Genomic DNA, 12,774 nt, shown 5'->3' on the forward strand with positions numbered 1-12,774 from the left:
TTAAAATAAGCAAAGAAGCTGTCTCATATCCAGATACTGACACTCCTTGAAGTCTTGAAGAACCAATATGAGATAAAATAACTAAAATAAGATTGAATATACTGCATACTCAAAACATGGGTCGCATTAATAGATCATATGAACGGGACACAGTGTTTTCATATGAATTTATAGACCTATCGAGGGCAAACTCAGATCCTGATTGGATTCCTAATTGGATTCCTAATTAGTGTTTTATTCAAGGCCCAGTACAAACCAATTGATCCCATCTCTGTTCAAAACACGTAAACAGCTCAAGGTGGTAAAACAAAGCTACCGGTGGTTCATTAGCATGACCACAGATATGGGTCATTACCACTATATAAATGTTACAACCTTATTTAGACATTTGTTTCTGCTTTCAGGGTATTGATTACACTGTTTTAGTTCAGTATTAGCCAATAAAGACAAAAATACAGGAAGTTCAAAAACGTTTCACTTGTATGGTTTCTGTGAAATCTTTCTCTGACCCCCTCACAAAATTTAAACGCTGCTCCCTCTTCTGCAGCTTTCATCCCTCTCACCTCTTCTCCTCACTTAAATCTCCTCATTTGCCCCATCACTGTCACCCCCTCCACAGCTCCTCGCCTTATGTTACCCCCCTGAGCCCCAGACAGAGCTAATTACTGGGGTGCACCCATGTGGAGGAGGCACAGTGGGGTAGCCATGCTGTCAGAAAGCAAAACTTTACTTCTCTCACTACAAATGCAGATATGAAGCTCAGAGGCTGCGGCACATTAGCGGGGTGCCACGCAAGCTCATTTGTGCCTCTCCAGCCCCCTGGCACAGACTTAACCCAATTAGCCGTTTTATAGTATCCCTGTCATGTTTGTTCCTGTTTGTGTGTGTGTGTGTGTGTGTGTGTGTGTGTGTGTGTGTGTGTGTGTGTGTGTGTGTGTGTGGGGGGGGGGGTAAGCGTCATTCTCTTGACACACAGCCACGTACACACGTACAATCACACACATTCATACAGCACACTCAGGTCTTCAAGCAAAGATTCCACATGAATCCAGGCTAATAACTAATAACTACTGATCCTTCTGCTCTGAGTGTGATCTCACACACACACACACACACACACACACACACACTTTTGTGACTGTTCTAATCTAATGGATGAAATTGAATTGCAGTGCCCCAAGTTGAAATCACTCGGGCTAATGCATTCCCGTCAAAAAAAACACACGCATGCGATCAGAGAGGCAATATGAGATAGCAAACTAAAACGCCTACATCACTCAAACTCATTAACAACCAACAAACACAATAACACACTTTGATACCCACGATTATTCAGGTACACGCGTCTCATGCTGCACTCACACCTACATCAGACAGGGTATATTTATACACGCACACAGAGCAAACTTCCTACAAACAGCGGGATGTAAATGAGCAGTGTGGGCTCGCAGTGTGTGTTGCTATAATAGTGTCACCAGCTGGATAATAGTTAACATTTGTCACCATTATTACACTGTGCTGAGCCCACAAGGGTGGAGTCAGCACACACCTGCAGTCTGTCTGTGTGTGCATGTGTGTGTGTGTGTGCAGACTGGGTTGACGGCCACCTGAGACTGTAGGTAATAGCTGCCTTTATCAAAAGCTTTCATTATGAACAAGTAAACAGCAGCTCTCGTGTTTTGACAAAAATGTTTAAAAAAAAAGCTTAAAAAAATTCCACCTGTGCACACCAAATGAGGCTTTGCTCAACAGGCGTAATACAAGCACCAGCTGCACATACACACTGACACAGTGTGTGCAATTTTAAAGCCAAAATAGCCTGTGCTGCTCTGGCATAGCATCTGGCAAAGCTTCAAATCATTACTGCATCCCCTCGTTGCACCCAGACTTCAAAAGAAGTCGACCACGACTGTAGGTATTAAGGTGTGTGTGTGTGTGTGTGTGTGTCTGTCTTACTTACAACACAGTGCTTTCTGTAGTCTGCGGATCTTCATGGCTGTTCGGTATGCTGAGAATCTCACATTGTTCAAGTCCGCTACAGGCAGGGATGGAGACGGGAAGATGAAAGGTAGATGGACAAAAAGAAAACGGAGGCAGAAAATCAGAAAACAAAGTGCAACAAAAATCTGCCTACTGGGCAACACAAGCAGGACTTCTGTCAACAATGAAAGCTGGCTTTCTGTTAGTTATTGTGTATGGAGATGACTGGGGGGAGGGGGGGGGCAATGTGGACTGTGTAATTAGGTTAGTGAGTTCTGTCTCGGTGGGGGCCTGCTGCTATTTGTTGAGCTGCTGGCCTACAGCAAACGCTCCCAAAGTTTCACAGCTTATTACTTATCCGGTTGCTCATTAAAGAACAGACATACTGGCCACCCCACAGGGACACAGACATGCATATGGATATTAGCCGGGTGTGGGAGGGAGGGAGAAGATCAGGGTGCAATTTTCCTCAAGTTAAATGTGAAGTGTAAACTAACTAGACAAGTGAGAAATAGATATGCAGGATGTAGTTGATCCCTCACCAGAAATCAGTCTTCAAAAGACCAGGAGCTCATTTCACCAAATTACAACATGCAAGTTGCAATTTGCAACATGAGATAATTTCCTCTCAAGTTAATTTTGTGTGTGATGATAATTTTTGAAATGTGACACTGCCACCATTTATGATCTGCATGTAAGTGGTGCCCACAGATTGCTTTGGTGAAACGTGCCTCTAGTCCTTTAAGCGACCAGTGAACTGCCTTAAAACAGGCTTTAGTCATCTGGCCATGAGATAGTTTTGAGTTTAGTTGCCCACATTCTGAAATATGTATCTCTTTTTCATTTGTGGTGCTCAGGGTACTGACAGATTACATTTTAAAAAACAACATCTCTTTTCAAAATCAGCAGGACCATTACTGTGGACAGTGTACAGTGAAAAGTTAATATTGGAACTTTTACCACAGAAATGCTGTAAAAACATCCAACAGTTAAGATTGACATTGATGCTGTCTTTTGTGGATTGTCCAGACTGACAGAGGGACACGGTTTCTGGACAGAAAATGGTCCTACAGATTTTTTGTAATGTAATTTTTTTAATACCTGGAGCACCACAAATGAAATTCTCCTTCACTGAACTGCAGTGGTGACATAAATCTAAGACACAGTGACAGCATCCCAAAACCTGGGCAGATAAAACCAAAACAAAGCATTTATGTGAACTTTTTATTCTTGAAAATATAACCTACGACACTCAGGACTCGAAGACAACATAGTGATTGTGTGTGTTTCATACCAAGTGACTGGTAGAGCTCTGTCATCTTTGGATGGTCCCAGCAGGTTGTCTGTGTCTGGTGACTGAAAAAAACCAAAAAAAAAAAACAGAACATTTGGACTAAATAAAATACAAAAAACACATACGCTGACACACAAAGAGAACAGGAACACACACACACATACACAAAAACACACAGAAACTGACAAATATTTTCAAGGATTATTACAGAAGAAAGAAGGGAAAAAAAACAGTGATTGGCAAAAGGAATTCAAAAGCCAAGATAAAAAAAAAAAACAGACACTCACAATAACACTGGTAGACACATGTCAGAATGAATGCACAGACTAACATCACTATTATCATTATCATCATCATCATTTGACATGTGCAAACATCGTCGATAGCTTTATTACCAACTGTTTTCATAGCGCGGCTGAACTGGGGACAGAGGCTACAGATTCCCCCACAAATCATAAATCACTAGGTCCCCTGAATGAAACAGCAAAGAAAGACACACAAAAATAGCCACATACTGTGAATCCCTCTCATGACCACAGCATCTGTCTTTGCAGAAACCATGGGAGATAAATATAAAGGGAGCAAGTCTCAATTGCCTGCTTACATTTCTACTTCAGAGAGAAGCCTCACACACATTTACACACATACAAAACAATAAGAACAAACTAAATATAGAGAAAAAACAACGCTGCAAAAATAAATAAAATACAACCTGTGCTAAAACCCATCAAACACAGTTGCCTTCCCACATAGGACAGCAAAGAATCTGGCTTTTCTCAGGCTGCAGCTGCCAATCAGCACATCTGTTTGAGCTCTGCTGGCCGTGATGTGGCTCCTCGGTGTGTATATTTCAAGAAGGCGCCTGGCTGTCAGAGGCTGCACTCAGATCTGTGTGAAATGTTCGAGAAGATTTCTGGAAGGTGTTTTTTTTTTTGAAGGCGGTGGCTCCCTTGTGGTGTTTATGACGGCTAGCTCTCTGCTGACAGGCAGCAGGAAGTGAAGTCGAGTGCTGACAGTGAACTGAGGTGGCAAAGAGGACGACAGTAGCCTTCCTCATCTGCAGATGTTCGTCACTATTCAATGGCCTGATGACTTTCGCGCCTGCACATGCATCACTAATGCCTGAACATCCCTGTAGTGGGGACAGGCTTGGGTTTTATTTAAACAGACTACAAAGGGCTTGCCTGAAAGTACATTTACTGCACACAAACACAGAGGAATACTGCCTATCCAGCTCAGGACACAGTTGGCCGACAGCTATCGCCATAAAACATTTCTATCAGTCACTTATAGACGGATACATCACAAACAAGACCGAGCTAGCACAATGATGGGATACACAATGTTATGATCACATCATAACATATGTCTGTTTCATATCTGTTTCATACACAGCAGAAAGCAGGCAGCCTTTACATCAAAAAGGATTAGACAGCTTGTGCTTATATCCACAGCTCATGAATGCCATAATAAGGACAACTGAGTTGTCAGATTCAACTGTCCTCTACACTTTCCCCTCATCGCATTCCCTTTGTAATGCCTGAGCATTTTTTGTTGTTCTGCAACAAGGAAGAAAATCTAACTGATGACACATTTACTACAAAGCTACTACAGTTTAAATAACACTGCAGAGCAGATATTTGAAAGCTTCTTGGAGATGCATACAGCAGTACATCCTCGGTCCACCTCAGCACAGTGTGAGGAATTTCGAACCTAAGGTTGCTTTCATGCCTTGGTTTGTGTTCAAGAGCTGTAAGCTGTAAGTGGTCTGACACCACTTTTCCCATTCAAGTGAACTCACACCAAAAAACAAACTGCACCAGTGCTTTAAAGTGGACCGAGTCCCTCCTTTTCAGGTGGTCTCGGAGCAGAGTTCGAATGACAGCTTTCATAACAGCTTTAATGAAGCAGGTCAAAAGGTCAAACACACCGGGTTTTCTTTGAACCGAACCAAACAGGCTAGGTCTATATCTGACCAGATAATCAACAATGATCCCTCACTTCTACTTTTGTTGGGCATGTATCTTCCAAGTAGGAAATAACTCCTAATCGTCTTTATATTCAAAACAAATGAGAATTAAAATGTGCCAATTTAAGCAGCCTTTTTCAGGTTGTCCTGATTTTTCAGGAGGTGGCTGACTGTGAGCGAGAGCGTCTGGGGATGCAGCCGCTTGGGTCTTATGCAATGCGTGTGACATTTTCCTTCATAAACATCATTTAATGACATCCACAGAATCAACAAATGAAATGGGGTCACAGAAGGGGATACTGCAGCAGGCATTCTGCAGCAGGCAGAAGGGGATGAAATTTATGTAGCCACTGGGGTACTATGAGTGGGAAAATAACCTTTTGCAAGATGTTTTTAAGAGATTTCTGTCTGAGCGAGCAACAGAAGCAGGCAGTTGAAGTCACCCAACAGAAGTGAGCAGCCTGACCCTCTTACACTAACAGATCAACATGATAACAATTAAGCTTATCAAAAATAATTGGTATTTCCTTTGACGTTTCCGTGTAGAACTGCTATTCCCAACTGTTACAGTCCAATGGAAGGTTAAAGTGGTTTTGCTAATTACTCACTTCTTCTGTGCTGCACCATAATTACCCATAACTACGTTTTCTTACTACTAGTAAGCACGCCTGTCTTCCTGTTGCTCCAACAAAAGGACAAAATATTAAATGTTACCTTTGCCGAGCAGAAATGTAAATGACCAAATCCCGGGGATACATCCAGCCCTTCCTGGCCTATTGGGGCAAGGGGTGAATTTATCCCATCAAACAGTTGGCTGCAAACCAGCCAATGCATCTGCACAACACTTCTCTTTGCTGCTGGGAGTTTGTCACTGTCAAACATTCAGAGCCCACCATGAATAATCATGAGCGTGCAGATGAATGATTACTAGCGTATCTGGGTATCCAAAGAGACAGAATTAGTTAAATGTCTGAATAAGCAAGAGGAAGATTTAAGGGACTTTTTTTCTCAGTGACAGCAACCTGCCAGACATCTCAAAGTGTCTCTGACAGGTGATAAGTGCCTGCATTCGACACTTGACTTGTGTCTTTTTCTGGCTTTCACTTCTCCTCCTCGGCCTCTTTCTTCGCTTTTTAAAATTAACCCTCTTCCTCCCATCAGTATCAGTATTCTGTTTTTGAAATACAGTTGAAACTTGGGAGTCTTTTTAAAGACTAGACATCTTGAGGAAAGGATGCACATTTGACCATCCATGTATATCAAGGCTGTCAGATCTGCTAGATACAACCAACCACACACATAATTTCCCAGAACCAAATGTTTCCTGACAAAAACACAAAGAGACAGTACAAACCAGAAAAAACCTTGGAATATAGAGGAGACCTTTTCCAATCTTTGCAGAGATGCAGTCTTGCTTGATTTCCTCTCAGAATGCCCTAAAGAGCCACTAAAGTGCCAGAATGGGTGAAATGGGACAGCATGCAAGGTTGCCAGCATGAGGCTGCTGGCGTAGAACAAGTGTGAAGCCATTTGATTTTCCCCCAATATGTCGCTTGAACTCCTCACTACAGGGGGTGGACAAGGCGCAGTTTTAATCAGGGGCCCTTTGTTAGCCCAAAGAAAAGAGACAATATGAGAGGAGATGGAAGAGAAGAAGAGGAAAGGTTTGGGGAAATGAATGTGCCAAAGAGTGATGCGGGTGTCCCAAGTATGTCACTGCACTGAATGCGACCTATGATTAGTCCTGGAGATGGATTTAGAGTTCAGTTTTCAAGCTGCAAATTAAGTGGGTCTGCGTGCATGAGTATTCGTGTGTGGAGGATTGGAAAGGGCAGTGTTCAGCATAAAAATCATCATTTTAAAATGAGGGAAATGCCACACACTGTGGTTAAAGAGAGGCAACACAGGGTTGATGAGACAGCTACCATGGAGAGAAAAAACCTGGTCCAACCATCCTAGAGGCATCGACAGAACATATGGCGTGTGCTCAAAAGGAGTCTGTGTGCACATTTGGTTTGCAAGTTTCAACTCAGTTCATATGCATCTTCGGGTGTGTGCCAGCGTTTCATTTTCAGTGTGAGGGTGTGTTTCTCTGCTTGTGTGTCTAAATGCATTTGTGCGTATTGTTTTGTGCGAATGCCCTTGTGCAGAGATGCTTTGTTTGTGCGAGTGGGTGGATGCAGGTTCATTGGATGGGCATATCTGTGATCACAGGCTGTTGTTGACTTTAAAGTTATAAGCCTGTCCTCTGAGTCGTTGCCTCTCTCCGGCTTTCATCTCTGATCCCCCTGTAGTGCCAAGCCGCAGGCCCAAACACAGCGCAGGTGTCCCTCCCCCCTCTCTCTTTGTCTAAGTCCTATTTTTCTTCATTTCGGTTTGTATGAAAACGCTTTACCTTAAATCAACTACTTTTAATTTGTTTTGAGTTTTACTAGCTTTCTAGAAGCACAATTCCCTTTGGACGTTCCTGATAAATCACATTCACAAGAATGTGATTTGAACTCAGACATTTGACAACCAAAACCAAACCAGTTCATCTTTGAGTCCAAGTGAATGTATGTGCAAAATCTGAAGAAACTCCCTCAAGGTGGTCTTAAGATATCACACTGAACAAACACATGTTTTGTGGGGACACAGTGACCTTAACCTTTAACCACCAAAATCATATCATTTCATTCCTGAGTCCAAGTGAGTGCTTGTACCAAATTTGAAGAAATTCCCTCAAGGCGTTACTGAGATATCCTGTTCATGAGAATGGGACAAACAGACGGACAGATGGATGGACATCCCGAAAACATTATGCCTCTGGGCCTGGCTGCCGCAGCAGAGGCATAATGACCATTTGACAATTCAGCTGAGACAGTGACATTTCAACTGAGGGCAAAGGGTGATTTAAGGGGCTGCCCAAAAAAATTACACCCATTTTATCATCATGAATCCCAGTTAGGCTGTAACAGAAGGAGGGAGAGAGAAACAAAGACAACAGGACTGATAAATGATAGCTGAAACTGCTATCCAAAGAGTTTTCTAACCAACACCCAAAAATGAGGGTGAATTCAGGTTTGGTTTGTCAGCAGTTCACTGACATATTGTTACATCATTTCTGGATAATGAGGTCCTTCAAACTTTTAAAACTGACATATCCTGAAGAGCAGAGAAGCTGCCCTGTTTGCTACCCACGCAGATCTGTTTGCCTGTTTAAATAAAAACTGCTGTTTGGCCTGATTTGGGACAAATTAGAATGGGAAGCAACATGTCAAGCTAAAGTTTTACCGTGAACAGTGTGGGAAGCTGTCCTGGGATTCAGCCAGGTGTTATCTATTCAAAAGGAGGGGCTAATGTAGGGCTGCATGAGAAATGTGCAGGTGAAACAGTTTGAATTTTAATATACACAGAGGACCAAATCGGCAGAGAGAATTTCCTGAGTGGGAGTAAAATAAATTATACATGAGCAAGATATATACACAAAACAACAGCCACCATTTGAACATTTGTGGGTGATGTATGTGAGAGGTCACTAGAGGTCACAGCTCTGATGTGAAAAGGTTGAAATAGCTTAGAGAGTATTAGATTACCCACAGAAAAGTGTTTGAGATAATGGGCTTTTTCAGAGTCGATTTCTGAAATGCAAAATCAAAAACATAAATGCAACTCCACCACCATAGTAATCACATTTTGGGTCCACTGTGCATTGAGGAGGAAATCTCCAAACTCAACAAAGTTTCATTCTGTCTGACTACCCAGTATATTTTGGCTTGGCCTGATTGCTCTAACCTGCATGACCCACATGTCATGGCCCATAAATGACTCATTAGACATATTCAAGAAGTCTTTGCAGATATTTTTATGAACTTGCGCAATCTACAGGTCAACAGTAGCTTAAATCACAGGTCTAGAACAATCGTTCATGACCTGAGGATCAACGACCTCAGAGGAGGTCATATCATAAATATACATGCACTCTGCAATGCAAAATTCAGTTCATTTTCCTCCAACCTTTGTTTTCTTTAAATACTGCATGATGTGACCTCCTCAGACCTCAAAAGAATTGTCAGATGAATCAGTAGTGTATTAAAGAGTCACTGGAAACCATTAATATAGGAGATGGAGATAAATACCAAAAAAATGAAGGAAGTGTTGATAAAAACAGCGTTTCACTGACAGTATCCTGACTGGTCTAGGTTGAATGTCTTACCAGTGTATAGTTATCATTGATGAACACTAACACACATGCACACACAAATGCAAACAATTAACACAGGCACAAAGAAGTCTATTGAAGTAATTTCTGGCCACTTACTTGATGTAATATGGAACCTTATTCTGAGATACTGCACGTTGCCAGGGGAGCTGAACAGAAGCTGCAAATGGAGAGCGAGAAAAAGAGAGAGAGAAGAGTCAAGCAGTCAAAATCAAAACACCACCTAAATAAACAATTTCACCATGCAGTATGATAATCCATTTAGTGTTTGTTCCTTGACGTGAAATAATTCTCACATCCAACACATCCACATAATAACACAGTGTAGCGTTATACAGAAGACTCTCACTGTCCATTAAAATTTAAGGGGAAAAGAACGTAAATGGGTATTAGTCCCTCAGAAGGAAGAGGGCGAGGGAGACAATCGGGAATGAGAGGAAAAAGAGATTAAAAAACAGAGCCAAAAAAAGAAAAACCGTTGAGAAAGTTGCCACATGCCCAGGTTTCTGTTCATCTTTGTGGGTATGAAAAACAATGAATCCTGCCAGACTAAGGAAATCTTAAAAGTGACAAGCTGATACAATGTTTAAAACCAAATATAGCCAAATATAAGAGTTGAGAAACTCTCAGGAGCAATATAGAGCACAAACGTTGTTTGATTTATCGCCCTCCCACTTTCCCTCCTCCTTGACACAGCTCTATGCTCAGATAGAGAGATGAAAAGACAGTAAGAGAAAGAGATTAAGCGAGATTGGAAGATATACGAGATGGATAGGGTGAGATAAGACCACAGTACTTTATTGATCCCTGAGGGAATATTAAACTACCAGTGTAATGAGAGCGAATATGTGATGGAGTAGATAGTGTCATAGTGCCTGGGAGATGAAAGAAGAGCCAGAGTGGTGTTTTGTCTGGTGCAGCTGCTGAGCTCTCAGCAGGGCTTACTTAGTAAATTCAGTCTGCTGGTGACACGGCGCGGCGGCCGAGCTTACCACCTGTCCTGAATCACAAACCGTCCATTTTGTGTTCGTGTCTGACAGCCAGCAAAGCAAATCAGGTGGAGCAGAAAGAACGCTAATGTCTGTATGATTATAGAAAATGATGACAGAGAGAGAGAGAGAGAGAGAGAGAGAGAGAGAGAGAGAGAGAGAGAGAGAGAGAGAGAGAGAGAGAGAGAGAGAGAGAGAGAGAGTGCTTTGTTTAATGTTCACACTCCTGCATTTGTCTCTTCTCTCAAGCTTTGTCTCTCTGTTCCTCTCTCTCTACTAATGACCACTCTAAAGAGGAAGAAAGAGGAGGGAGTCAGTGGAGAGCTGTAATTAAGCCTTGCATTATTCAAGACTAAAGGGCGTCGTCTGCAAACTGTGAGTAAGCGAATGCACCCACATGTCCACTGAGTAAGCATGATAGCAACACAGAGAATGAGATGATGCGACATGAAGAAATTAACGGATGTGAAACAGTGTAACTGAGTGGAAACAAGCCCCAAAATGTTCTTTTTTCCTAAGAGAGGTAATTGGCCCTGTACTCACTGGAGAGGAAATGCTGGGAGGAGGGGCCAAAGTCTCGGTGGGCTTCCTGAAGCAGCTTCAGTCTGTCCTCAACCGCCACCTGCACGATGACCAGACGGACAGGAGAGAAGAGAGTCAGCTGTGGACCTGAGAGTTGCACTCAGAGCGACACAACTTTACACAGGCTGGAGGTGGCGTCATGGTTGGGATGAATTCAATTTCAGTGCAATTAAGTTGAAGTGGATTTGCTTTTAAACCCCACACTCAAGGACATTTTTTTCTCACAAAAGGTATAAATACAGAGTGTATTATAACTGGAATTTACAGTTAATATACTGTTTATGTTACGTCATTTACCACTGTATAGCACTTCACTGATGTCTCATGTGTCGTATCGTCAGTGGTCAGTTATAAAAGCAAAACAAAGACTGGAATTAATGCCTCCTTCAACGAGTGACATTGCAGGAAAAATGGTCACAATCTCCACTTCTGTTACTCCTGAGTTACAGTGTTGAGTAATGGCCAGACGTGGTTTTGCAGTTTATGATGTCACCATGAAACTGACCTTTTACCTTCTGGATATAAATGCATATAATCTATAAATGTCATCACTTCAACATACACTGTGTCATAATTAGGTCACAGTGACCTTTGACCACAAAATTCTAAACAGTTCATCCGTGAGTCCAAGAAAAATCCCTTAAGGCTGAAATATTGTTTTCACCAGAATGGGACGGACAACCCGAAAACATAATGTTGCTGACATGCAGGGATAAAATTATAAAGATATATGATGCTTTGATGTCTGCAGTGAAATGCATGTGAAAGTCTGACATTAAGGGAAATGCAGGGGATAAATTGTATTGTTGCTTTCATCTTCAATTACTGGTGACAAGATGAGAAGCCAAATCGAGCAGGGCTATAAATGCAGCTGTAACCAAGCACCCAGAAACCAAACTTTTCTCATCTTCCACTGTTGAGATACCTGAAACAGTACAGAGCTGAGAGACTAAAACAATGGCAATGACACACAGATCTTAAACCTGGTATTGTGTGCATGTAAGCATAGCATTAAAGAAATATGATCAAAACCAAGACTCAAAAAACTATTTTTCTTTTTATGCTCCAGATTACTTTTATTATCACAAAAATGTATTTGAAAAACAAATGGTTATATTGCAATATAATAACACTAGTTCAACTGCAGTGTGTGTTCACTGAAAGGTGAAACTTCTTACAGCTTGAGTTATCAATCATACACACATTCACTCCTGCTCTCCTGTAAAAGATGTGTATTGACCTCTCAGGGAGAGCACCTGTGCCCTAAGTGGCTGTGGAATTGCTTTGCGTCATCAGTCTGAGTCGCAGGGCAGTAATGGCGGTCTGTAATACTGAGACACACACCGCAGGTGTTGTGGCAGCCTGATCACAGCTGTCCACGCAGGGAACCTGAAAATAGGCACAGAAAGGGCGATAGCTCGGCCTCTTTCTGGCCACTAATGACTATAATGGACACTATCCCACCGAGAGGAAGATGGGAGCTGTCAGCATATGAAAACCAAATCATCAAACTACACAGTCAGACCTGGTTTATTAGTGAAGGTGTTCCTGGCCTTACTGCAGACTGAGAGAAGCAAGAAGAGCGGACAATAGAGCAATAAGTGTGCAGTGCACTGAAACTCTGTCCTACTCTGACTCAGAATCTGAGTTATGGTCATTCTCCAGGCAGAAAGACTATTAGTGGATGTCTGTACACTACATGGGAAATATCACAGGGCTACAAATTAGCCTAGCTACCCAGTTTCACGCTGTGGCAGTG

The 12,774-nt window shown here is 42.1% G+C and overlaps 1 protein-coding gene across 8 annotated transcripts in view; it reads right to left on the bottom strand.

Annotated features, from left to right (window-relative positions):
* utrn (utrophin) overlaps positions 1-12,774 on the bottom strand; it is a 169,508-nt gene that overhangs the window by 40,867 nt on the left and 115,867 nt on the right. For all 8 annotated transcript variants that reach the window (XM_071479337.1, XM_071479338.1, XM_071479339.1 and 5 more), the window contains 4 exons: positions 10,977-11,055; positions 9,544-9,604; positions 3,275-3,336; positions 1,961-2,035 (listed from right to left, as the gene is read on the bottom strand). In XM_071479337.1, coding sequence (XP_071335438.1) covers positions 1,961-2,035; positions 3,275-3,336; positions 9,544-9,604; positions 10,977-11,055 — 277 coding nt within the window. The remainder of the gene's footprint in view (positions 1-1,960; positions 2,036-3,274; positions 3,337-9,543; positions 9,605-10,976; positions 11,056-12,774) is intronic.

This window comes from Trachinotus anak, unplaced genomic scaffold (genome assembly GCF_046630095.1).
Source record: "Trachinotus anak isolate AG129_WGS33_773 ecotype Australia unplaced genomic scaffold, CSIRO_AGI_Tana_v1 ptg000005l, whole genome shotgun sequence".
Lineage (NCBI taxonomy): Eukaryota > Metazoa > Chordata > Actinopteri > Carangiformes > Carangidae > Trachinotus > Trachinotus anak.